This window comes from Pseudonaja textilis, chromosome 2 (genome assembly GCF_049901715.1).
Source record: "Pseudonaja textilis isolate UNSWEBS1 chromosome 2, rPseTex1.2, whole genome shotgun sequence".
NCBI classification, from domain to species: Eukaryota; Metazoa; Chordata; class Lepidosauria; order Squamata; family Elapidae; genus Pseudonaja; species Pseudonaja textilis.
In genome coordinates this window covers 65,602,622-65,630,561 of record NC_141991.1, presented here as the reverse complement: position 1 = coordinate 65,630,561, position 27,940 = coordinate 65,602,622, and the positions used below count along the sequence as shown (strand labels likewise).

Genomic DNA, 27,940 nt, shown 5'->3' with positions numbered 1-27,940 from the left:
GAGTACAGGAACATTCCTTATCCCTTAGCTGCCTTTCCACAATAGAAGACAACAAGTTCTCATTCGGCTATGGTGAAGGATGCTGAACAACAAGGCCCCCCCTCTACCCCAGGACAATGCAGGGCCCATCACAAGATTGAAATCCTGTAGGCCAGCTTAGAAAACAGCTATTCATTTAACATCTACCCAGTTTAACCCTAACAATGCCTGGAGAGAGGAATGGTCCAAGGTACCTTCTTGTGGCTTGGCCATTAGTGAACCCTCTACCAAACCACCTGGTTTTGGCATGTCTCACTTTGTCTGGTTGACATTGAACAAAATTAGATGTGATACTGGAAGAAGTATGAAGAGGAAGAGGAGGAGGAGGATAGGAAGAAGAGGAAGAGGAAGAAGACTTTCTTCAACACAGCAATCCTCACAAGGTACTAAGTTTTAATTTCTGAAATAATTCCAGGCTATATGTCAAGCCCCTCTTGGAATCTGATTCTGAGCGGGACGCCAAGCAGCTGACAGGGAGTGAGAGTGTGGCTCCATTGGCTGTGGAAGAAACTGGGGAAGGGCAAAGTCCGGCTGGCCAGAGCAGGGAAGAGGTAGAGCAAGGCAGAGGGAATGTGGAGGAAGACCCAGGCCCACCCCCCCTTTATCCTAGGGCATGCAGGGAGGAACAGAGAAGGGAGCAACGTGAGTTGCGTGGCTTACGGGGAAGGAAAGGGCTCTGATTCCCTTCATTAGCTGCAGCTGGGAACACAGTGTTTAAAAAGGGGAACTGCGCACAGCCAACGGTTGAGAGAAAATCGTGAATTATCTGGTATTGTCGAGGCTTATCTTGGTTCCTGGCGTCTTCCCAACTGTGTGTGTTTTGTTGGCCTTTCAAGTCTGCAATTCCTTCTCCTGCCTGTCAAGTTAATTACTGCAGCATGGTTTGTGTGGATTTGTATTTAGTTTATATGTACTTCGTTTTCGGACTGAATTTCCTCCACTTAAAGACTGTTCTTGGGAGAGATTTTTCTCCAGCCAAAGGTAACCTGGACATTGGGAGCAAAATTGGAGGTACTGCAGGGACTTATGTGACTGTGTTGCCTTTGTGCCATGCCCTGGGTCATCACACTATATCTCAGTAAAGGACAAAATATTCAGCAACCATTTGACTAGACGATTTGTGAGCCACTCAGAGTTGTGGTGATGACAATCATATAAATGTTTTAAATACATAAATAGCATAACAAAACACAGGAGGTAGATATTGGAACAGCAAAACCAGATTATCAGAGAAAATGGTCACACAAGTGCTTTATATCTAAGTACAACTCCATTTACACTACATATTAAACACAATACAAAAATAGGAGACATTTGATTCTATCAGTGCATATTCTGGAGCTCTGGCGGCATCTTCCCTTCAGGACTCACCTCAGCAGCAAACAACATATGGTTCCGTAGGTTGTCCACTAGCAGGTCTTCTGGGAATTTGATGACATAGTCACGACCATGACGTTCCTTGGGGATACATTCCTCCATGATCTGTTCTATGATAGCCAGTAATTCAGCCTGCCAGAAAGAAAAGAAATTATTCTACTTTTTCTAAAAATACATTTGACTTATTTCCAATATATCAAAAGACAGTAATCCATTCTTCTCGGATCCATCCTGAAGGACAAGTTCATAGGCCTGCATTTGAGCTAAAAATGAATAAATCTGCAAAGAATCAACAGACTATAAAATAACATTGTAGTATGCTCTACACTGAAATCAGTGAAAACGAAGGCTCTAGAATTGAGTTTGAACCATTTGCAAGAATGGGTCACTTTTTCCCCCTTTAGCTAAGGGATAAAATTTTACTTTGAAAATATAAAAGTATTCTAAATACTTAGTAAGACACTGTACATTGCTGCAAAATGTCCATATTTCTTCTTACAACTCAGTGCAATACAAGCTGCACCACACAACTGGTACTCTAGAAAGAGGGGAAAACCCAGATTAACCTTTAATGACAGTTTGGTGTAATGGATAAGGCATCAGTCTAGAAACTAGAAGACACAAGTTCTAGTCTTGCCTTCAATCCAAACCCAGCTGGGTGTCCTTGGACCATACACTGTCTTTTTAACCCTAATAAAAAGGCAGTGACCAATCACTTTGAAATCTTACCAAGAAAACTGCAGGGAGTTGTCCAGGCAGATGCCCAGAATTAATACTGACTTGAAGACACCAACAACAACATCAATGTCTCAAGTTCAATTTCAAAACATCTGGAGGACCTCTTGAACACCATCGCCATTGACAAAATCACCATTAGTCAAATTACGAAGGGCAGCTTTACTTGGAACAGTTTACATCCTGTGACAATGCTTTTAATATCATTAAACAACAACATCTATCTATTCCAGGCACTTGGGAAGGACTCAAAAGGTGGATAAAAATGCCAACTGCAGTCTAAACACCTGGCTGACTGTGCAGGCAACCATAATAACAATCCTTTAGTTGGTTTCCCCAAGTGTGATCAGAATTTTAGTTTAACCCATTTGAAGGGTACAGGCTAAGTGGATTAATAAGTCAGGCTACTCAACTACCAGGGTTTGCAGTCCAGCTTGAGTGGAAGTAGTAGGAAATAGAATGACAGTTCATACCATAAACCTCTTACTTGACAGGAATAACCTCTAGTTCTGGAGTCCCATAAGGAGAAAGGCAAATAGAAATATTTGCAGAGATATATGTGGGCATACAGGAAAAATGCAAGGAGGAACTTCCGCTTCTGTTTGTGAATGCTGCACAGTTACATTCAGCACCCCCTGGCTGATCTGCTACCACCTCATACCTTTTGCTCTCCTCCCCCCAAAAATCATACCTGACTAAGATGCAACTGGCTTAACAGTGTCAGATACTGTTGGGGATCAGTCTCTACATTCAGGCAGTTGATTTCTGTTACCACTTGAGTCACTCGTTCATCAGCATAGAAAAACTGTGACAGCAGTCTTGGATCAGAACGCTAAGGAGAGAAAGAGAAGCCTGAGTTATACACAGCCGTACAATATGAGACTCTCATGTTCAACAGCACCTTAATTACATGTATACTTTGATATAAACAAAGAAATTCCCTTGATACAGAAAGGTAGTTGCCAGGTGAATCTGGCTTTTTCCCCAATGTGCTTGTTTTCTATATCTGGGTAATTTTTTAAGTTAAGGTGCACACAGCCCAACCTGCATTTCTTTGTGACAAATGAAGCAAAAGTTATATCCGTAATCCAGACGTATGTTTATAATATTTTAGACTTTAGTTTCATATTTTGTATTTTTATTTCTTGTGTTTTTATTGAAACATGATGTGAACTATGATAAATAACAGTCCAGCCTGCAATCTTACTCCAGGATGGGGACTGTTAGAAAAGTGCCACTTCTTTTTAAAAGCCTTACTCATGTTTTTATTCTTCTGCTGTTGTTTTCCTACAAAGGTCAATTAATGAAGATTTATAATTCCTCCTAAGTCAGTCAATAGTGTGCAAATAGAGTAAAGCAGGGGCGTCAAACTCAAGGCTTGGGGGGGGCAGATCTGGCCTGAGGGATGCTTAGATCTGGTCCTCGGGGACACCCTGGAAACAGTGAAGGAGTGGCCTGTGGTGCCTCTGCCGCAAAAATGGAGCTCGGGAGGGCCTGGCAGAGGGTTGTAGGAAGACATTGCAGCCGAAAACGGAGCTCGGGAGCCCGTTTTCACTAGCAGAGTGCTCAGGCCACCACAGGTGCCCCTGACACAAGTGACATCGAGCTGGCCATGCCCACCCTGGCCACACCCGCCCTGGGCCCCAGAGGTCAAACACAACTCTGATGCGGCTTTCAAATGAAATCAAGTTTGACACCCCTGGAGTAAAGTCTTGGTGGGATGTTGAGGCAGGAGCCTCTGATTCTTATCCCAGTGAAAATGAATGTACAATTAAGGAACTGAGAATAGACACCTTCAGGGTTGAGAGTTTACTGGATATATGCCTGCAGAATCAAAACCAGCTGGAGGGCAACATTCAAGATTTCGGGGGAGGAGTACAACAAGCACAGAAAAGACGGGATTCCAGAGTGTTTCAGACAGAGAACTTTTGTATATGTCAGGTTTCCTAATTCGTGACAATCTCCTTGCCTAACATTCTGGTGCCTCTTTGGGAATGCAGAACAGAGATATTCATTCTTTTGCCTGATATGAAGCCCTGCTATCAAGCACAGAAGGGAGAAAATTTTCTTGTTACACATTTTGCAACTATTTCATTGAGCAGAAAATCTCCAAGGGCTGGTTGCTCAGCAATATCTCTACTTAATTCAAGTATCAGAAACCAATCTCAGTTTTCTAATTGAGCTTATCAACATGATAGAAAGATTAAAATGTATACCATAGGAGAACTATGAATGCAACACAAATTAATATATAACTAAAACAAACATAAAGGAAGCAAAATGTACTACAGAACTTCGCAGTATATACTTGCAAACAGACGTGTAGAATTTAAAAGGGCACGATGTAATTATAACAAAGGTGGATAATTTTTCTGAAAAAGGGTCTGCTGATAGGCATTCTGCTGTTTAGGACGACCACTCCCCTCTGGGGTAGGGAGGGCCTCATACAAACATCCGTGGAGCTGCTGTGAGTATTAATCAGGCTACCTAGCAGATAAAATTGCTCAGATCCACTCTGACTTAACTGGGCAGATCAGATTGCAGTACCTGGGGCATGGTCTGGTGGTATGATCTGGGATGAACTTTAGCCAGAGACTTTTAAAGAAGAGACAGGGTTCTCTCTGTTGTCAGCTTGACCCCCATTCCTGAGTTATAAAAGTGGCCAGAGAGATGAGCCATGGTTGGGTCCATGCTATGGAATTGGCCTTGAGATGGGTAGTATCTCTCAAGAGGCTGAGGAAGGTTGTTGAGAAGCTGGTCAGTCTGGAGTTGATGAGAACCCTCCATCAACTGCAGGAAATGGATTATGTAGACCAGTTTCAGATGAGTTTCAGATTGGGATTTAGCATTAACATAGCATAGATCACTTATGGTCGAAAAGGTAGGGAGATGGTAATGGCCACCCATCCTTGTGCTTCTTGATCTCTCAGTAGCTTGACTATCACTGACTCCATATCTTTCTGAACCAACTCTGGGGGTTGGGAATTGGGGGCCTGTTTTTATGAGGATTCTTTTTCTTTCTCAACAATTGGTTTCAGTTGTGTTAGTTGGGTGGGATAAATCACTCCCTAGGCCATTCCCTCTCTCCCTTCCCCTCTGACATCCACATGAAGCTACTGGATAAGGTTATCTACTGGTTTGGGGTTTGCATGTATCATCAATACACTGATGATGTACAATTATATCTTTTGATGCTAGGCTGGTCAAATGGGTCTGCTGACGTTCTGTCCTAGTGCCTAGAAGCTTTGTGGGTATAAATAGGGAAGAACTGTCTCTGACTTAATTCCTACCAAGATCAAGTGACTTGAGATGTAGAAATGTTCCACCTACACTATAATTATAAATGGAGTAGCACTTCCCCATTCCAGAGTGGTGCACAGTCTGGAGGCCTTCCTAGACTCACAACTGCTACTCAATGAGCAGACAGAGGTTGTGACAGAAAGGCCTTTGCATCAGTTGTATGAGTTGAAAGCTCTCCTAGAATGGGAACCCCTTGAGATGGTCACTCATGCCTTGGTCAGTCATGACTTGATTACTGCAAAACACTCTACGTAGGGCTGTCCTTGAAGTTCATATACAAGGTTAACTGATCCAGAATGCAGAGGTATAGATAATGATGGGCAAGCCTCAACATGTCCACACAACACCTTTACTTTGCAAGTTGCATTGGTTACTAGTTTGCTTCTGGGTATAATTCAAGGTGGTGGTGGTTGCCTATACATGGCACACAGCTTGGTAACTTGAAGGAATGCCTTTCTTCCATAGTATCTGCCTGACCAATTAGATCTGGCAGGGTTGGTGTGCTCCAGGTTCCTTTGATTAAAACAATGTTATCTATCAGAAGCAGATGTTCTCTGCACCTGCCTTCTGGAATAAAGTTCCCCTCGAGATCCAGGAGGGCTCTGCACTGCTGGTATTTTGGAGAGCCTTGAAGCCCTGGTTCTTCACTCAGAGCTTTGGCAAGGTAACTGAACCCTCTTCTGAGTAATGTGAGGTTACTTTGCTTGTTGTCTGGATTGTGCCCCCTTTTGTTCTTTTATCATTGCATTATTTTTTATGAGTTTTTTTTAATCTGTGAACTGTTCAGATTGCCATAAATTAGGCAGTGTAAAATATGCGATGTCGTACCGTAAGTAAGAACAGGCATAGGAGAAGAGGCAGAAGGAACAAGATATGAAAAATTATTATTACCAGTTTAGTCCATGACAGCAGATTAACCTTGGAATCAAACTAGAAGTTTGAAAATACTGCACTGAAATCAGACAGTAACAGCTAGTGTTTGCATCTCTTATCCATTTCAGCCCATTCCAAAAAAGAGATGCAGGCCAATTTTCCATTGAGCTGTCTCGAGCGTCCAGGTTGGGAGGAGCTCCAGTCTCGGCTCTCACAGGCTGAGCTTGAAATTGAGGAACGCCCCTCACCATCACGTGGTCCTCGGGCGCTCCCCAGTTTTTTGCTCAGCCTCGTGGTGAACAGGCTGTTTTTCTCTTGCTCGGTCGTTCAGCATTCTAGGCCTCTCCTTCTCATCCCTTTCTAGTGGATCACCGCAGGCAGCGCAGGACCTCAGGTTTGAACTCCCCAGGGAGTATTTTTAACATCCGAACTGTTTCCTTAAGGGAGAAAACGAGCGCCGAGGCGCTGCCCCCGCTTCGTTTGCCGCCTAATCGCTCTGCGCGAGGCCGCTTGTTTCTGCCTGCCTCTCCTCGCTTTAGCCGCTGTTTCCCCCGCGAATGCCATTTAGCCCAGGGAACGCTTCCCTGGTTCTCCCAAAGGGTCGATTTCTCTACCTTTCCTGGGAGTTTACCGCCGCTGGGGCTGCCTCCGTTACTTGCGGCCTCCATCTTGGGCCCCCTGTGGCGTCCGCCATCTTGGGTGTGCCCTGGAGGCCGCCATCTTGTGAGTGGCCGCATGGCCGTCCGCCATTACTAGAGGCCTTTTTACAGGCCGCAGCCTTAACTGACCATTAGGCAGCCTGGGACTCCCACGTCTCAGCCTGTCTTTCATTCTACCGACAGGCCTCCTGCAGAAATAGGGCCCGTTGGCCCTGCAGCCTTTCTCCAGCAGGCGAAGTAGCAGCTCTGCCCCCCCCACCCCTTCCCCGGTCCGTAGCTGCCTGGCGCTCACCTTCTGGCTGATTGGTCTCTGGGCTGGCCCTGGTTCGTACCAAACCTCTATTTTAAACAGAAAATTTTTTTTTGACTAAAAGGGGGCGTGGAACGTGCACTTGGATTCCGGCCTCCGTAGGCCGCATCCAGACCTGGTTTCAGCTTACATTATTCCCTTCTGCCTGCGGCCCCAAGGTCATTGGTTTTTATCAGAGGCCTACCAGTAGGCCGCATTGTTTCCTGACTCCTGGGCAGATCCTGGGACTGCTCAAATACCTTGCAATCCTGCTTTGGTCTTCCCTAGACACAAGAATCTCTGGCTCATAGTCTCTCCCCAACTAAGGAGTTAGTTGCTTGCCTGTCCCTTCCCCGGTTCGCCCGGCAGGGACAGCTTGGCGTTATTCTGGCTGATTGGCCCCGGCTGGGCCCTACTTCCCAACACGTTGCAGAACATTTCTGTTGCCTTGACAAAAAGGGGTGCGATACGAGCACTGGGAGTTCCAGCCTCTGCTTAGGCGGTACCCAGACCCGTTAACCGCCTCGCATTAACCAGAAATTTTTTTCCTTTTTTTTCTCTCCTCTCCAGATGGCAGACGACAATACCTCTCGTGGCACTTCTCTGAAGGCCAAGGCTAAATCCCACCACCTGCGCAAACAGGCACAGGAACCATCCAAAGCTTCCCAAAGGGATGCCCTCAGGCGACACAGGGCCCTCGAAAGGGAGATTGACAGACGCTCTCATGAGTCAAGCTCTGTGCCCGGGACCCTTCCGCTCCATCAACCTCCACCCATCCTCCTCTCCCCTCCTCTCCTGCTTCTGCTTCTTCCCCACAGCCTGGACAGGCCCCTGAGGTCACCTTGCCCACCACTGCTGTAGAACTGCGCCCGGAGGAGTCTCACCCACCCCCATGGCGGAAATACCCGAAAACCTGATGCAGGCTATGGAGCTGGCCATCCGGCAAAGGGTAGCGCAACAGATGCAGCAGCTGGCCGGTCTGGCTCCTCGGCCTGCGACCCCCGAGGCCCTAGGATCAGCGGCCTCGCATGGTCAGGCAACTCCCAAGGGGACTTAACCTTACCTTTGGAAATGGAGGGATGGAGGCCCGAGAACCCGGGGACCCTTCCCTCTTTGGGGACGAGCAGGACCCGACATGGGGTCCCTCATAGGCAGCGAACTCTTTTCGGGAACAGGCCCCCTAGAGGGGGACATGTCGGACGACGAGGGCCTCTCTCCAGGCCAGCCCGCGTTTTAGGGCTCTTTAAACCGCACCTATTTAGGTCCCTCCTGTTCAAAGCCAGGACTACCTCGGGCCTGAACCCCCTCCCCACCCAACCCAGCGGCGGCAGGGGTTCCTCCCGACTCTCTCTTCTCTCAGCCCGTGGTGGAAACTGAGGTGATCCCTGTCCCGCCCATATTCTCAGACATGGTCTCTAGGCAGCTGGCCTCCTCGGGGCCCCTCCCCCAACGCCCAGGACAAGCGTTTTTTAACCTGGAACCGCAGTTCTCCACCTTGCTCGATCCCCTCCCGTGGACCAGCCCGTGGTAGGCCTGGCTTCCCGCTCTACCCCCAGCGACTCACTCGATGCTCTCCAGCCCGAGGACAAGCGAGCTGAACTGGCCCTGTGCCGCGCTCACCTCTCTGACGCCTGGGCAGTCAGGGCTTCCACTGCCGCGTCTTTTTTCACCAGGTCTTCCATCAAGTGGCTCCAGCAGCTCAAGCAGCATGTTCCCGCAGCCAATCTCAGGGCGCACCAGGACATTGCCAAGATCCTGGCCGCGGCCGAGTTCTCGGCAGACGCCACCTTCCAGGCGGCAAAGTTCTCCACCAGGGCCATTTCGTCCCAGGTCACCGCCCGCCGTCTACTCTGGCTCCGCCACTGGCAAGCGGACGTTAAAACAAGGCTAAGCTAGCATCAGCCCCATCTCTGGGGGAAGCTATTTGGACCGGTTCTTGACCCATTCCTGGCCGAGACCCGGAACAAGCGCAAGTACCTCCCTTCCCTCTCTAGGAGGTCTGACTTCAGAGGTTCCTCTCCCTCTCCTCGCCAGGGTTCTTCCCATTCCTCCTCCTTTTCCAGATACTACCGATCCTCTCCCTACATATCTCCCTACCGAGCGGAGCCGGATGGGTCCGGAGGTAACTCTTCCAGGAAGCCCTCCCGGGATCCGAGAGGTTCGTTCCGTCGCTCCCGATAATGCAGTCGTCCCCAGGCGCTTGTTTTTTTTTAAAAAAGAGAGAGAGAAGGAGGCGAGAAGGCCAATCTCTACTCCGACCTCTAACCCCTGCTTGCAACAGGCTCCTACCCCAGGAGCACTCTTGTCCTCCTCACCCTGCCCTGGGCGACTGGTCGGCAACACATCTACCCCATCCAATGCTAGCTGGGGTCCCTCCTTGTGCTCCCGGTCCTCACACAGATCTCTAGCCTTCACTACTACTTTTATCCCCAGACAAGGCAGCCCTCGGCCAGCTGGATCCTTGAGCAAAGTCGTCCGCCTCGCCGTTGGGCGGAACCGAACCTGGCTCCCCTCAGGACAGGCCGCTGTTCCGGGAACTCGCTACGTCCAGGCAATTGGTTCCCCGGGGCCTTCCTGATCCTAGCAGAGGGGCCCCTCCTCCCCTCCTCCTCTCTGTCCCAGAGTTCTCCCAGGGGAATTCCCAACACGGGTCGATCTTCCCAGTCTCTTGAATCACGGTTCCAGTGCACATCTGTTGGCCTCCTTGGCGGGACTGCCTTCTGGACAGCTCCGCCTCCTCTTTAGGCCCCTTGTTGAGACATTCCAACCTCCAGGGGTTCCTCCTGTTGGGCATGCCTTCCAGTGGGCCTTCAGGGTCCCAGGAGAGATTCTATACCAGACGGGGCCCCACCCGCAGGACTAGCCAAGCTTTGGTATGTCCCAACCTGGACGCTCGAGACAGCTCAATGGAAAAGGGCGTTGGTTCTTACCTGATACGCTTCTTTTCATGGAGCTGTCGAGCGTCCAGCCCCACCCGTAGGCCGTCTGGTGGGAAACCTGGCTGTTCGACCGAGCAATCTAATATATTTCTTTTCCTGAGTGTGATGAGAACAGGACCTTCCTTCTGTCTGCGCAAAAACCTGGGGGCGCCCGAGGACCACGTGATGGTGGGGGGCGTTCCTCAATTTCAAGCTCAGCCTGTGAGAGCCGAGACTGGAGCTCCTCCCAACCTGGACGCTCTCGACAGCTCCATGAAAAGAAGCGTATCAGGTAAGAACCAACGCCCCATCTCAGACAGAAACAAATCCTAGCTTTTCACTCAGATTCCATTAACTGATAAGACTATTAATGTTTGCGGTTCAAAGTCCTGGGTTTTCTATCACTGTAATAAACAAAATGACAACATAGCCCCATTAGTCAGCTGCTTTGTTCTATTCAGATGGGGTGGTTTGGGGTTGTTTGTAATGGTAAAACAGAGTAGAAATTCAATAAACAAAAACAAAATAGGCTGTTTCTCAAATTAGGTTATGTCATAATAAATCTTTAAAAAATACAAAACACTTCCTTTTCCTTCTATGGGCCAACCTAGCTATTTCTCAAGGATCACTAACATTTGATCAACTCAGGTATTCATACTAAGCACTGGGTTCTTGTTTCTGACTCTTTGTCAGCTGACAGAGATAATTTTGCGAAGATAATTTCTCAGTAACGGCTTCTTTGAAGTCTGGTATGCTCATGTTTATATCACTATAGTGTTGGCATCTGGTCATCTTTTTTCCCCATCAACTTTTAGTTTGCATTGTCCTTGATTTTCCAAGTATCAGGATCTTCTTGCCTTTTCATTATGTGTCTAACATTTCAATATTAGTGTTTCCAGTGAGCAGTTTGGATTTACTCCTTCTAATACTAAATTATTTCTTCTTCTTCTTCTTGAAGTATTCTCAACAACTATCTGCAGTATTATAATTCAAAGGAAAACATCTTTATTTGTTCATCTTCTCAGAGGGCTTTTCTTAAATGTTATACAGCTGTGAAATCTAGACCATGTCCTTGACAGTATGTAATCTTGTCAGTCTGATGTCTCCAAATATGAATAATTTGTCTCAATCTGATTTTATTTTTCCCCAAGTGGCAACATGTTTTTATTTCATAGCTACAATTACTATGCTTCTGAACTTTGGCTTTTTACGAAAATAAGATCTTTTATTACTTCAGCTTTTCCACTGCTTGCATTGAGTTGACACTGCTTGTTATTATAATCTTATCTTTTTTGTTATTGTTATTTTGTTACTATTGAACATCATACCAGCCTTTGACTTCCATTTGTTCATCTTCAACAAGAGATTTCATAAGTTCTCCTGACATCCAGCCACCAATCTGAGTTGTTGAGGTTACTCCTTGCATTTTTAATTCCAGTTTGCTTGTAGAATGTTCTGCAGGCAAGCCAAGCAAACAAGCTGACTGTATGAAACCTTAGTTCTTTTCACAATTTTAAGACAATTTAAAGTTATTTAATTGGTCCATTATTCTAATCAAGCTGGTCACCATACAAATTCAATAGGCCTGCTTTTCTTATGTTTTTAAAGACTACTGAAAATTTGTTTGTGGTTGACACCATTGAAAGTTATATTAATTTTCTATATTAATCAACCATGAAGAAAAATTGTTGTTTCCAGAGGTGGGTATTCAGCAGGTTCTGACCAGTTCTGGAGAACCGGTAGTGGAAATTTTGAGTAGTTCGGAGAACCGGCAAATACCACCTCTGACTGGAGATTTTACAGTATCCTTCCCCTGCCATGCCCACCAAGCCATGCCCTCAGAACCAGTAGTAAAACAAATTGAATCCCACCACTGGTTGTTTCCATCATCCTTTGGATGTTTGCAATATGATCTCAGGTACTCCTGCATCATCTGAATCAATTTTGTACTTTGTACAGTTTTTATCTCACGTGTACTGTAGAAGTCTAGATTGCAAAAGCTTAAGCATTATCTTACTAGTATGTAAAACTAGCTTGTGAGATAAACACAATTGTTCAGTAATTTGAACACAGTTGTTTTAGTATTGGAATAGAAATTATTTTTTCAGTTCTTTGTCTGCTGCTGGGTTTTCCATATCTGCCTACAAACTGCAGACACCAATTTAACACCATGATCTGGTAAAATTTTAAACAGTTCTGCTGATTTATTATCAACTCTGCAGCATTATTTGCAAAATTTCCTAGTGGCCCTTTAGCTTCACTTTTCAGTATGTCTGTTTCTAGTTCAGTTAGATCATCAATTTTGGAAACCTTTTGATTAAGATCTTCTACACATTTGTACCATCTCTAATTTCCTTCTTCCTTTTGTAATATAATTTTGCCTTCATCTTTTATCATGTTCACTTTTGCATATGAGCTTACTTGATTTCTGTACTTTAATAAATCTCTTGTCCTTCCCATTCAATTTTTTCCCACTGTTTATTTAAATACATTTTCTTATTTGTTCTTGATCTTCTGTAGAACTCTTTTTCCTCTTTGTTTTTTGTCTTTTGCTTTCCACATTTTTTCAGTTTTTTAAACACATTAAAGTTTAAAGACATTTTAAAAACTTTTTTGCATATTAGAATATTTTGGTTCACTTCATTCTAATGAAGTCACAAATTTTAGTAAAGAGTTTTTCAAACAGTCTCTCAAATTAAGTCCATTAAATCTATCCTTTACTTTCAACATTCATATAATGTAGAGCTCATAGCTTGATTGGCCTGGTAGTTTTGGAGGGTTTTGTTTTAAGTTGTACTTTTGTGATAGTTTGTGATCTGAGCAGATCTTGTTTTCTCTGACTTATAGAATTTATCCATCTTTGCTTACAGAACAAAAAAGACAGTTTGATTTTGGTGTTGTCCTATTTGGTGGTCTCCTATTTCATTTCCTGCACCAAGGCCAAATTTTCTTATCATTTCAAGATACTATTCTAGTTACACTTAGTATGAAGTCTGTTTTGGGAACGGGAGTAGCTTAAACTTTTGCAAGAGATCTTTTCAATTTCTGTTTATTTATTGATAAAAAAAATTATTGCCTGAATTACATCTATACTTGGAGTACAGATGTGGATCAGATATTGATTCATTTACCTAGAATACTATTTGAGGCCATACTATCATTTTTGGGATTGCATTCAAGTACTCAGCTTTGATCAATTCCTTTTCAACAAAAATAGCAGCTGCATTGCTTCCACGATCTCCTTGTCCTCGGTAGAATTTCTGATATGAAGTGAACCATTTTGGTCTACTTCATTGTCCTGTTTTGTGAATGTTCATTTTGTTTGTTTGGCAGAATACTGGAAGTGTTTCTTCTTTTTGTCTCCAGTGGATCTTCATCCCATCCTGTCTACAATATCACCTAGTTTTTCTGAACACATTATTAGGCTGTGCAAGCCCCTTCACTATTGCAAGTTAATAATCCATGGAGGGGATTGAGTATCCTAATGTGCATTAAATAAACTCTATTCCTCTTCACTGGAGCAAAGGACAGATATAATATAAATTATAATGGCATTCTTTAAGAAAGTAGAAACCATTATAATACTTCCAGTATAATGTTTTTTCTGCTCATGTAAACAAAGCCCATACACAGTGGATACTAGACACAGTTTATGAAACCCTTTTTTAAAGGATAATTCTGATTGCAGCTTAAAAAGGCCAAAGAGCTGTACAAATAATCACTAAGAAACCTCAGTGAATGGGCTTTGTTTCCTATTTATTCCAAGCACATCACCATAATAACTACTACAGTAAACATAGTAGGGTACTAATTCTTAAATTTCCTTGTAAGCTGTTTGCCTTCTTGTTTTTCATGCTGTACCTCTCCCTCTGAAAAACAAATAAGAGGGTGTAGGCCTAATCTTAAAAATGTTCTAGGGCCACCAAAACTATTTCTTACTCATCACAGAAAAGTTAACCCTTTTCCAATATGCAGCATTCTCCAAATGACCCTGGACCAGAACTAGCAAAGTCAGCACCACAGATTTTTAAAGATTGTCTTTTTTAAAGTGATAGAACTGTCTAATTTAGACATAGAGAACTTTCTCCCACTACTACCAGTAAACTAAAAGTGCCACCCATCTTCTAAAGCAAAGAAAAACAGAAAATTAAACAGTGATTACCTCTACAAAGCTGGAAATAACAAGTAAACAAATTCAACTGTACAAGAGGAAGAAAGAGTAAAAATATAATAAATATGATAAATATCACCATTAAACATCAACATCTGCCTATCTCTAGGACTTGAGAAGTATTCAATAGGTAGATACAAATGTCAAATCTTGTCTGAACATCTCACTGTAGATCCAGGCTAGAAACCAGGAGACTATGAGTTCTAGTTCTACCTTAAATATAAAGTAAGCTGGGCGATTCTGGTCCAGTCACTCCTTCTCAGATATAGGAAGGAGGCAAGAGCAAACCACTTCTGAAAATCTTGCCCAGAAAACCGCAGGGACTAGTCCAGGCAGTTACCAGGAATCAGCATTGAAACACAGACTTGAAGGCACATGCACACAAATAATAAGTATGTTATAGCATTAGAATATTTCATAACAATGCTATTCTAAGTCCTGGCAAGTAATTTCCTTTACTTTTCATAGGTTGTTCTAAGAGACAATAACAAAAGAAAGGAAGAAAGGGCTGACCAGAAAGTTGGAACATATAAGAAATATAAGATAAATATAAGAGGATGAAATAGCTACCAGTAGTAAGTGCTTCTCTGCTATTGGTCTTCTGAATTTCTTCTTAAGTACTACAAAGAATAAATATTTAACATAGCTTAGCTATTGTTGAATCGGGGTGTGGGAAAAGCATTTCTTTTACAAAGATAATTTAAATGTGATATGCACTTATCAATAGAACTTTTAGGATATGGTGATTTGCATCCCTCAAGGGTTTCTCTAAAACTTTTTTCCACAATGTCCTGCTTACTTTGTCTGGAACAGCTTGGGAGATGTTAGCAATTGCACTTAGGCTTATAGAACACTTCACAGTGCTTTACAGCAGGGGTGGGATTCTACCGGTTCTGTCCACTTCTGTAGAACAGGTTGCTCTGAAGAGCAGCAAACAGAGAGCATACATAGAACCAGTTCTATGTTTGCTGCTGTTTTGGACTCTTATCTGACCTTTATTTCCTGCTTTTTCAACTGCAGCTGCTTTGTGCGACACAGCTGCAGTTGAAAAAGCAGGGAAAAAGGGCTTTTCCAACCGCTGTGCACTTGTACACAGCGCTGCTCAGCTGTCCGGGCAGCTCAGCAGGTCATAAATTGCACTTGTGTGACTCTCCCGCATGCATGCGCATGCGATGCAGAGCGACAGAACCAGTAGTTATACCGGTCAGATTCCATCCCTGCTTTACAGGTTTTCCAGAGTCAGCATATTGCTCCCAACAGTCTGGGTCCTCATTTTACCCACCTCGGAAGGATGGAAGGCTGAGTCAACCTGGAGCCTGGTGGGATTCAATCTGCCAAATTGCAGGCAGCCAGTAGTCAGCAGAAGTGGCCAGCAGTACAGCACTCTAACCACTGCGCCACCAAGGCTCATGTTGCTGTTCCTCCTTTGAAAAACAAGGCTAAACAAATCAAATCAAAAGTGGCACCCTGATTTTGTTAAAGTTCTTGAAATTTCCTAGGTTTTAAAGGTCTCTGCTCATTATCTAGATCAACAGATTGGATTTTATTGACAAATCAAAATCAACAGTTTTCTTTAACTTTTAGATGTTCAAACTTCTTGGCATGGGATTTTTCCCATTCATTAACTTGTTCATAGGCTGGAGAGGAGGTGAAAGCAATTTTTGGAGACTTAAAGAAGGGGGGAGAGAGAGGGAGGAAGAGATAGAGAGATGTCCAGAGAATATCTGTATCCTGATTAGATGCACGTGCAGAAAGGCTCAAAGTCACACACAGAATTGTACCATTGTTTAGCAAGAATCTCCTTTTCTTCCTCTAGTATGATTAAGGATATCAGAAACAGATGACAACAAGGGAGCTAACTGGGTTGAATTGTACATTTGCACAGTATAGTAATCATTTTCAAATAGTTGACTTTATAGTGGCATTTTACAGTCAAGATAAATTCTACTTGCAATCTCAGGATGTGCCCAATCTTTTGGTATAAAGTTATACCACATGTTTGGGAAGGCAGGAAGCTTTAACAAAAAAACGGGGGGATGCTCTCAGAAGTACAAACTGCACTTGTAGCAATGAGTCAACTATTTCTACTCATTTAGCTGATTACACCCCTTGAGTTCACATAATTATTAAATAAAAACCCAGAGAAATGGTACAGGTTGGAAAGTGAAACATCTAAACTAAAGCTAAGCCTGATTGCACTTCCATTAGGGTTTTTACATAGGCCTACTCCTTGCAATCTAAGATCTGTTACGAGTCACAGACTGCTTAATTTTTGTTTGTTTTTCAGAAACAGTGAGAATAATAATAGGTTTCGTTGGTTAAAAAGTCAGCTTCCCCCAAAAAACACTAGATTCCATAATACAAGCCAGGTGAGGGATGTAGCAGTTCTTAGCCAAGAAGGTGATGCTAAAAGACTACAAAAGAGATTGCATCTCCATACTTAGCCTCTTCCAATAAAACTTCTCTGGGTGGGAAATGTACACTTCCTAAACAGGATTTTTGCTGAGATGTTAAATTTTTGGGCAGATTTGCTCTTAGACCTTCACACCTGATTGTTAAACATTTTGACGATAACACTCACATGTGGATTATTGCATTAATATTGCGCCCTCTGAAATGGGTGTTGTTGGATACTTTGCCACTTATCATCTGTCTGCTCATTTCTCCTCAATCATTACAACAAAATGGGAATGTGTAGACTGGCTAGTTCCCTAAGGTTATAAATGTGTCTATGTAGGTGGGAATAATATCTTACAGCAGCACACAGATTTAAACTACAATGCAAGTGCAAAAACATCTCTTTTGGACAAGATATATGTGTTGCTGCATTGCCAATCAAGATAACTTTGGAGGACTGGGATTCTCTGAATCTATTATAAATTGATTCCTCATGTTTTCTTGACACTGAAATATCTTTAGTTTAATATGTGGCCTGTTCTGGCATGACGAGAAATTTGACCCTATTCATTAACTAATATATTTCAACATCTTTCACCACAAGGCGGTATTCTAAAAGGGTTATCTGACTCTGAGAGAAGTTGTCTTGGACTAGAGAAGTACTGATGGCTCATAACTCCATTTAACTTCCTTAAAATTATGCAAAGTTGCAGGACTACTGTGTAGACAGAACACAAGCCAGTAAATTGAAGCTGAATTCGGGCAAGGCAGAGGAACTTAAAGCAATAGTTTGGCCAGAAAGGTGGGATGTAATGCATTCTAGATGGAGGTTTAGTTATATTTAACTCAATGTTTTAATTTAGGAGTGTTATTTTATTCATTCTTCACTGTGATCTTTAGCTGGCCATTGGGATACAGTAGATATTCTGGTTGATATTCTGTTTAACTACCAGAATATGTTTTACATGGGACCCTAACCTGTTGAGAAAGCCCAGATGCAGACGCTGCTGAAGATGTTACCTAGTTTTTTAATGAAACATCCAGGAGTTAAAGTTCGGAGAACAGAGACCCCTGCCAAAAGTCCAGATGGTACACTACTGTAGTCAGATTACCCTTAGGGAATACATATTTGAAATATGAATTTTTAAAAAACAGGAGCAAATATGTGCTTCACTGATTATAGAAAGACCTTTAATTTGTTGATCATGCAAAGTTGTGGAATGTGCTTAGAAAAATGGGAAGCCCAGAATATCACACTCCCCTAATGCAAAACTTGTACATAGGTTGGTAAACTACAGTTTGAACACAACATGGAGAAACAGACAGATATAATGCCGTACAGTACATTCTGTCTTTATTTGTGTGTTGAATATATACAGTATTGAGGGAACCTGAATTGGAAGATGATAAATCCAGTTTAAAATGGAGGAAGGCACATGCACTATGCTGATAACAGTATTCTGATTACTGAAGTGCAAACAATCTGCAACCCTATTGAAAGTCAAAGTGCACAGTGACTAAGATTAAATATGAAGATGATAGGAGATACAGAAACAGAGGTGGTATTCAGCAGGTTCTGACCAGTTCTGGAGAACTGGTAGTGGAAATTTTGAGTAGTTCAGGGAACCAGCAAATACCACCTCTGATTGGAGATTTTACAGTGTCCTTCCCCTGCCACACCCACCAAGCCATGCCCACAGAACCAGCAGTAAAAAAAATATGAATCCTACCACTGTACAGAAACCAGTCTTAGAATTGACAAATTAAGAGGTGGATAGCTCTTATATGAAAGAGGTGGATAGCTTCCACATTTTAATAGTAAAGGAACCAGTCATTAGGAATTATTCTACATCGGGACTTGGCCAAGTAGCAATGAAAACCTTGGAGAAGGTTTTTAGGTGTGTGAAGTATCTAATATGTACAAAGCTCAGAATACTTTATTGCAGGTAATAGCTTCCCTGTGCAAAATACTGTATTGTGATACTGTGACGCTCTATGGAAGTGAGTTTAAGACCTTGAAGAAGGTCGGTAGGAAGAATATTGACACTTTTGAATTTTGGTATTGGAATGGACAATGCAGTTTAAAATAGCCAAACAAACAAACAATCAAACCTATCAACCCAGAGTTCTCACTGAAGTCTCAAATGACTAGGCTCAAATTATCCTACTTTGGGCACATTATACTGTATAAAAAAACCTCACTCTCTGGAGAAGTCTATATAATGCTGGGAAAAGTGAGAAGGAGAGGATGACCAGCAACAAGATGGATGCACATTCGAAAATCTGAAGGACCAAGGTGAGAGACAGAATATCTTGGAGAAAATCTATCTATATGGTCACTAAGAATCAACGCTGATTTGATGGCACATGATCAACCAATTCAATTTCAAATATTCAATTTTAACTTTAAAGCAACTAAAGCAGCGCCTATTTTGATTCTAAGAATGCTGTAAAGTTTTGGTCTTGATATTGACTGTTTGCTCTTCCATGAGCTTGTTTCCGTATTCTGATCTTTTAAATCTCTCTATTTCTCCTACACAGGTAAAAACTGAAAATTGTGCTTATTCAGTATCAGCAACCTGTCTTTATATTTGCTATAACCTGTTTTCAGACAACCGGGGTGGGGGTGGGAAATGCAAATAGGTATGTACAAATAAATAACAATTTTCTGTCCTGATCCATTTCATGTCTTTTATACAGTACTCATTCCAAATCCAAAGCCTTTTTGAAATAACAGCTACACAAAATTAAGTGGACTGAGCCTTCTTTATTGGATATTTGTCATAATGTTGTCATAACCACAAATGATGTAATCAGACTAGATTTTATACTGACCTGTATAACAAGACCGTCAGTTTGACCAATACAGTTTCTATACTATTACTTGAATTACACACATTCATTCTTATGACTGACACAGGAAGCTGGACTTGAGGTGTGATGATCAGAATCTTTTGGCTATCCAGTATAATTAAATCAACTTGTAGTGTCCCATCTGTACGTCATCAGACAACAACATCCAAATACTAAGAATCTGCCTATGATTACAGTTGTGCTCATAAGTTTACATACCCTGGCAGAATTTATGATTTCTTGGCCATTTTTCAGAGAATATGAATATGATAATACAAAACCTTTTCTTTCACTCATGGTTAGTGGTTGGCTGAAGCCATTTATTATCAATCAACTGTGTTTACTCTTTTTAAATCATAATGACAACAGACACTACCCAAATGACCCTGATCAAAAGTTTACATACCCCAGTTCTTAATACGATGTATTGCCCCCTTTAACTTCAATAAGAGCTTGAAGTCTTTTGTGGTATGTGTGGATGAAGTTTTTTATCTTCTCAGGTGGTAAAGCTGCCCATTCTTCCTGGCAAAAAGCCTCCAAAATTCACATTTACAGTTCCTGTAAATTCTTGGGCTGCCTTGCATGAACTGCACATTTGAGATCTCCCCAGAGTGGCTCAATAATATTGAGGTCAGGAGACTGGGATGGCCACTCCAGAACCTTCACTTTATTCTGCTGTAGCCAATGACAGGTTGACTTGGCTTTGTGTTTAGGATCATTGTCATGTTGGAATGTCCAAGTACGTCTCATGCACAGCTTCCAGGCTGATGAATGCAAATTTTCCTCCAGTATCTTTTGATAACATGCTGCATTCATCTTGCCATCAATTCTGACCAAATTTCCTGTGCCTTTGTAGCTCACACATCCCCAAAACACCAGCAATCCACCTCCATGTTTCACAGTAGGAATGGTGTACTTTTCATGTAGTGTTTATGGTTGTAGCCAAAAAGCTCAATTTACTTTTTCTTTTATGTATACTAAGAGTATTTACACCACGACAAATTCCTTGTGTGTCCAATCACACTTGGCCAATAAAGTATTCTACATGGAAAAAAGCTCAATTTTGGTCTCATCACTCCAAATGACTTTGAGTCAGAAGGTTTGAGGCTTGTCTCTGTGCTGTTTGGCGTATTGTAAGTGGGATACTTTGTGGCATTTGCGTAGTAATAGCTTTCTTCTGGCAATTCAATCATGCAGCCCATCTTTCTTCCAGTGCCTCCTTATTGTGCATCTTGAAACAGCCACATCACATGTTTCCAGAAAGTCCTGTATTTCACCTGAAGTTATTTGTGGGTTTTTCTTTGCATCCTGAACAATTTTCCTAGCAGTTGTGGCTGAAATTTTAGTTGGTGTACCTGACCGTGGTTTGGTTTCAACAGAACCCCTCATTTTCTACTTCCTGATTAGTGTTTGAACATTACTGATTGGCATTCTCAATTCCTTGGATATCTTTTTATATCCCTTTCCTGTTTTATACAGTTCAACTACCTTTTCCCACAGATCCTTTGACAATTTTTTTGCTTTCCCCATGACTCAGAAGCCAGAAACATCAGTACAGCACTGGATGAAAGATGCAAAGGTCTGTCAGGAGTCCAGGAACTCATTGACATTTTATACACACACACTAATTACAAGCAAACAGATTACAAGTGAGGATGGTTACCTTTAATAGCCATTCAAACTCCTTTGTGCCACCTGTGTGCATGTTATCAGGCCAAAATCACCACGGTATGTAAACTTTTGATCAGGGTCATTTGGGTAGTTTCTGTTGTCATTATGATTTTAAAAGAGTAGATTGATAATAAATGGCTTCAGCCAACCACTAACCATGAGTGAAAGAAAAGGTTTTGTGTAATCATTCATATTCTCTGAAAAATGGCGAAGAAATCATAAATTTTGCCAGGGTATGTAAACTTATGAGCACAACTGTATATTCAGTTTGGCTTAAACTTATTATATGTACCTAACCCCTTGTGATTTGCAGACTATTGTGCACAATTCTGGATTATTTAATTATTAAATAAGTCACAAGTACATTTATACAAACCATCATTAATGAAACCATGACTTAGCATATGTGAAACAATTCTATATACTTTCAAAACAAGTTACTTTTCTCCAAACATGCTTTTCCAGCTCTTCAGTGGTTTGCAGGATTAATATAGATCAACCGTAGATGATTGCAATGAATTATGGCTTCAGTTTGTTGATAAATATAAACATACTTTTATAACTTTTTAGTTTTGCCTCTTTTTATACGTTTGTATATTTTTCTTTTTAAATTTTGTTAATTAAAAAATTACTTTCCCTTGAGAAAAATCACGATACGGGAAAATAATGGCAAAAGACTATGTTTAAAATTGTACATAGTCTGCAAAATACAACAGCTACCAGTTAGAGTTCAGAACTAAGCTATATGTAAATGGCCTTTTAGCAATGTTGTGTTAACAAGTACAAAGCATGTTACTGGAAAAACATGAAACACTAACGTGGAAGATACCTGTTCAGCTAATTATATATAAATTTTACTTCATCCAGACATCCCAATTGTGACCTATTTTCTGTTCCTAGTGTTTATACTCAACAAAATTATTAGACATACTATATTGAAAGTATTTGTATACAGACATTCCTTTAGGTGGAATATCACAGATAATTATTAACATTAAATCTGGGAACATTAGAAGAGGGTCAGATGCTATTCAACATATACTTGGGCTAATGTTTGAGGAAGACTAGTTTAAGAACAAGGGTTAGTATGTAATTATTTAGCCCCTAGAATCAACTCAAAGAAAAACAAACCTTATTCTAACCTTTCAAGTATATTATGAGTTTAAAACCAAGCTAAAAGTGTTACCCAACTTATAAAAAATATTGGCTCAGCTCAGGATATTTATAGAGGAGGGCTATGATAATGAAATTCTGAAAAGACCGCAGGCAAATCTGAAGGTCTTTGGCTAAAGGTGCTCAGCAATACAAATACAAGTAATCCTCAAATTACAAGAGTTTATTTAGTGACTGTTTGATGTTACAACAACACTGAAAAAAACTGAGACTTATGACCATTTGTTGCAGCATCCCCAGGGTCACGTGATCCAAATTCGGATGCTTGGCATCTTGCTGACTCATGTTTATGACAGTTGCAGTATCCTGGAGTTATGTGATCCCCTTTTGTGACCTTCTGACAAGCAAAGTCAATGAGGAAGCCAGATTCATTTAACAACTGTGTTACTAATTTAACAGCTGCAGTGATTCATTTAAAAATTGTGGCAAGAAATGGGGCAACATTCACTTAATGACTACCTTGCTTAGCAACTGAAATCTTGGGCTCAATTATGGTCGTACTTTGGGGGGGACTACCTGCATTCACTCTCTCTCTGAGCTGTGTGCAACTCACTAAAACTTTTAAACTTTTCAGCTAAAGGTCATTAAAAATGTAGGATGCAGATCTCCACAACTGTTTTAAAATAAGTTTCTCTCTTTTGCTCACCTCTTCTGAGACGTCTGTGATTTGGGGAGGGTTGGTACTGCAAAGGTCTTTCACATGGCGTCTGTTTGGTACAAAACATGGAACAACTACTTCGTAGTTCCTTTTGAACTGATTTTGGTTACTAGGTACTGGTTACAGAGCAGGTTTTTGTGGGACGCTGCTCACAATCCATACAAACAGTGGTGACCACAAGTCTTGAGGAAAGCAGCTGTTTTCTTTGAGTAGAATATAATTTATAGTGACTTCATGAATGAGCTCATGCGGTTTTCTTATTAATAATGCAGAAGTGGTTTGCCTTCTTCCAGGAGGTCTTTCTTCAGCTTCCTAGTTGAATCACCAGCCAATGACATAAATCTAATGAAGACCAGGGAAACAGTCACCCTGGCTCCTACAGGTAAGAACCATAGATATCCCTGTCTGCTGCTCATTCCTTTCCCCAAACAGAAAGGTGTCAAATATGAGGGTGGGAGGGCAGTCAGTGTATAAGAGTCCATATGTAAGGTCTATTAATAGAAGCCTCATGTCCTAAAAAGCCTCTCCATGGACAGGTAAGAGCTCTGGGCCTGCTTCCCTGGCATGGGTGGGGGGTGTACCAAAAAGCAAAAGCAAGGGAATCTACCAATTGGGGACTGCAGAAAGTGTGGTATAGATCAGTAAAGCTGGCTGACGAATTCTGGGAGTTGAAGTCCACGAGTCTTAAAGTTGCCAACGTTGGAGACCCCTGGTACAGACAGGACATCACTGTGGCTAAGGGGGTTGAAACCTGGAAAGTATTATCTTAAGCCAGCTTCATTTCTACCAGTAGAAATTTAAGTATGGGAATCAAGCAGCTTAAAGCTGCAGTGCAGGAGAGCCCTTGCTGATTTCACTATCACTGGCATGCTTGCTTTGCACAGAAGTGAGAGTTTTACTTTCTTACCATGTAAGTTACTCAAAATGTTCATAAAGTTGCAGAACAATCAAGAAAGTGGAAACTTTAATGTTTCAGCTACTGGAGTGCAGTCATGTTGTGACCATCAAATACTGTATTTTTCTCCTATGTACCTAGATTGATAATATGGGAACTTAATGCAGGGAAACATGTCTGATGGCAGCAATAATCTGCACTCACTTTTGAATTCCACTAGTGCCAATACATGCATTTTAGACTTTAAGCCAGACCTATGGCCTTCACACTCACTGTCTCATAGCTATACAAATAAATATTACTGCCACAAGGGGGAATCTGAATATTCTGAGCTTTTTGCAGTAAAGAAATGATTTAAACCAAGATCTGCTTTGTAATGGTGCAATGAGGTGAACGCTTCCCCTGCTGATTTCTCTTTCTTCATTTCTCTCCTACACATTTTGCATTTATGTTTTGATAATGCTGTGAGTTTTAACAAGTGAGATATGTTATTTCTATTTACATTGTTTGGAGAAAATAAGCAAGCCATTTTTTTTTAAAAAAAGTTTCCAATTCATAAGTATTATAAAAGGTAAATGGAGAGGTATTTTAGGTGCCTGAATTGGAAAAAAAATCAAGAACTGGATTTTCAGACATTCAATTTCTGAAAGAGCCAACCCCACACAATTTTTACACTATGTATGATCACATATTTATATTTTCAGAACAAGATTGTTTAACACACACCCAACCCTCAATGGATCACACCCTCAATTTGTGGCTCCCAAAACATCCTGAGTTTACCCCACTAAAATTTAGTGACAACATAACTGGATTGATTTTCAACAGTGTTAATTATGAGAGTAGGATATAAATAAGTTAAAGATTAAGAATGAATTAAACTTCTGTAAGCTCCAATATTTTAAATGACTTGTCTAATATGCACAGTAATGTAGTGAGGAACTGATACAGCAGTCCTCCATGCTAATAAAATTAAATCAACACATATAGAAAATAAAAACTGAAAGGAAGAGGTTAATATATTATGGAAAAACATGCAGTTCCCACATACATTCAAAGTATAATGCATTGCTCAGGCATAGCTTTACTCAGTACTAAAACAGTTCTATTTAGCCACAGCATGGCTAAAACAAATTATAGACTACATGTGTTGAAAAAAGTTCAACACCCTCCTTTGAGCATTTGTTCAGAGTTCAGAGACTTGATATCCCAACAGGTCCAGAAGATACCAATTTGGGAAGAGATTGTGTTGGCACGTACAAAGAAGTTCAACTGATGCATTCCTTTGATGTCGGTGAAACCCAGTTATTGTAAATCAAATAATACTTGCATAGCTAGTTATATGAATTGCAGCATGAGTGTAAATCAGAAATACAAAAAGTTCTAGTATAAAATCATGCTATCATGTTACACTTTTCTGTACTCTTGGTGGACCTTTAAGATCCCAATGCCATTTGTTATTATTGTTAGGTTTTAACAAGTCCTACTTCACTCCTGGTAACTCTATGGATAAAAACTATCTGAGCCATCCTGGCTTTTGCTGCTTACACATTTCTTGCAGATGTATTTATGTGATATCTCATAGGTTCCAGAATTGATAGGGTTGGTGCAAAAGAAAATGCAGAAAAGAACAAAACTGATGAACAAAAAAAGGCCCTGGGAATTCATGGAAGATTGAGATATTTCAACCAAGGTGAAATTTAAGATAAGTCAACTCAACGGAATTCCATTATGATGTTTAGATGTGAGGGATGGGCTCCATGCAAGAAGAGAAGGGTTAACTCCCTTGAGCCAAGGAGAAGATTGCTTCAGATTCATCAGAAACAGTGGGTGAAAACCAACCATTTTGTTCCTGGAAGAAATCAAGTCAGAATGCTCACTGCAAGTAAGAAACTAAACAAACCTTTATACTTTTGATATGGAGACTGATGCATCTGTGGGGTGATAATACTGGGCAAGGTGGGCGGTACACGAGATGGACCAATTACCCTAAACCACAGACATGCAATACAATTTACAGCTTACACACCATATGGCAATCTCTGCTGGTCTACCAAGTGTATACTCTCAGATTATATATTTCAAAATTCAAGCCTGAGTGGAAAGTGAGTCATAAAATAAATCAGCAGGAAGTCATTCTCTTACCAACCAATAGTCGGTACTGCTCCCTGTAAAGCCTGTTGTACCCACACCTTCTTCTAAAGAAGTGATGCAACAAGACAACTCACACACAAACTTCAACTTCTCAGCTCCACCCAGTCTACTTAGATCTTTCCTCTGTAGGCAACTATCAGGATACTTTTTTTTTTTTTGTACAAAAGGTAGGCTGTAAGACTTCTTCCCTGGCAGAATTTTGACAGGTTTAGGCTAAAAATGGTTGATTGACACAATGTTTCTCAGCTGTACATATTTTGTTTCCCAGTTACAATTTATTGTATACCTGGTTCCCTCCCCCCCCCTTTTTTTTTTTTGCTCAAAATCTAGCATATCTTGTTACATACCAGAAAGTCAGATACTGTAGAAGTAGGAATCAGAAGCCTCGCCTCAACGGCTTCCTGCAGGATTAGGAATACCGTAGTACCCAAATCAAAACGCACTGACTCCTCGGATGGCAACGAAACGTTTGCGATCAAACCGCCAAGCTCGGAGCTCAACCCACCAGCCTTACTGTAACCATACTAGGGGTTAGTTAGCCAAGGTCCCGAATTCAAACTCCCGAAACGGAACTCAAGGAGGAGAACACTTTTGAAGCACTCTTGGGTGGCGACAAGGTTGACAGGCGGGACAGAAAATTGGAACTGCAATTGCCACACGCGCTCTGCTGGAGCTGAGGCGTAGCTTCAAGAGTGTAGCTTTCTGGAGTATCAACTCATAAACAGACCAAGAAAGAAGCAAAAGAGAGAGAGGGAGAGAGGGAGGGAGAGAGAGAAACAAAAACAAAGAAATTCCCTACTTAACTCGACCCCAATTACCGCCGGAAGGGAGCGCAGACGCACCGAGCGTCTCTCTCTCTCTCTCTCTCTCTCTCTCTCTCTCTCACACACACACACACACACACACCTGGAGCTCCCGGGTTTACTATCGCCGCAGCTACACCGCACGAGGCGGACCAGACAAAAGAGGGAAACCCCACAGGCGCGTAACAGAGCCCGACGACGGCAGACTCCAGGACGGGCCGCCGTCGTGCCGAAGGACGCGAACAGCAGCCGTCCTTCCCTCCCCCCAGCAGCCGCCGAAAAAGTGGGGAAAAGAAAGCAGCGCTCGGTTACTCAATGACCCCGCTTGCCTGGTCACGCCGGGAGGAGCGCAAGTCTTCGGAGACCAGGGGGAGCTCCGTTTCACAGCCCGCGCACAAAAGGAGCCCGCCCCCGCCAAGTCGCAGCCCGAACGGAGACGGTCTTTCGGTTCCTTTCTCCCCCCCCACCTCACCCCACCCCACCCCACCCAAAACAGAAACGGGACGCGGACAGGAGCAGCCGCGGGTGGCGCTCGGGGAAGAAAGACCGCCCGGGGGGGGGGACGGGGGACGGACGACTCCAGGCCTAGTTCAGCAACTGGGGGTGGGGGGGCAGAAAGAAGCACCCGGCTTCTGCTCTCCGGGACTGCCGCTCCTGAAACCCACCAAGCGCCTCAGCCTCACCTTGGGTCTGTGCAGCCACCTTCGGACAGCGGCGGGGAGCATGGCTGGGGCCGGGAGCGCAGCGGCCGGAGAATTCGCCCTCGCTCGCTCGACGAGACGACACACCTGCGCTCGGCGCTCTCGGGCTGGAACTCGCACCACCCACAGGCGGCGGCTCCTCCAAGGCTTCTGTCAGCCGGGCCGGGATGTTATAGCGCCTGGCCACGCCCAGAGGAGGGCCAGAGGAAGCCTTCGGCCAACAGGGACGTGACCGCGTAGGGTTGCGATGGGCTCCCTCCGCCGGCGCTCGGCT

General features: G+C 42.5%; 1 protein-coding gene across 1 annotated transcript in view; it reads right to left on the bottom strand.

Moving 5' to 3' along the window:
* Window positions 1–27,940, bottom strand: part of ZFYVE28 (zinc finger FYVE-type containing 28) — a 39,617-nt gene extending 11,677 nt beyond the window's left edge. Inside the window, exons 1-3 of the mRNA XM_087924180.1 lie at window positions 27,649–27,940; window positions 2,843–2,983; window positions 1,411–1,548 (exon numbers count right to left, since the gene is read on the bottom strand). Coding sequence (XP_087780306.1) covers window positions 1,411–1,548; window positions 2,843–2,983; window positions 27,649–27,690 — 321 coding nt within the window. The 5' untranslated portion in view covers window positions 27,691–27,940. The remainder of the gene's footprint in view (window positions 1–1,410; window positions 1,549–2,842; window positions 2,984–27,648) is intronic.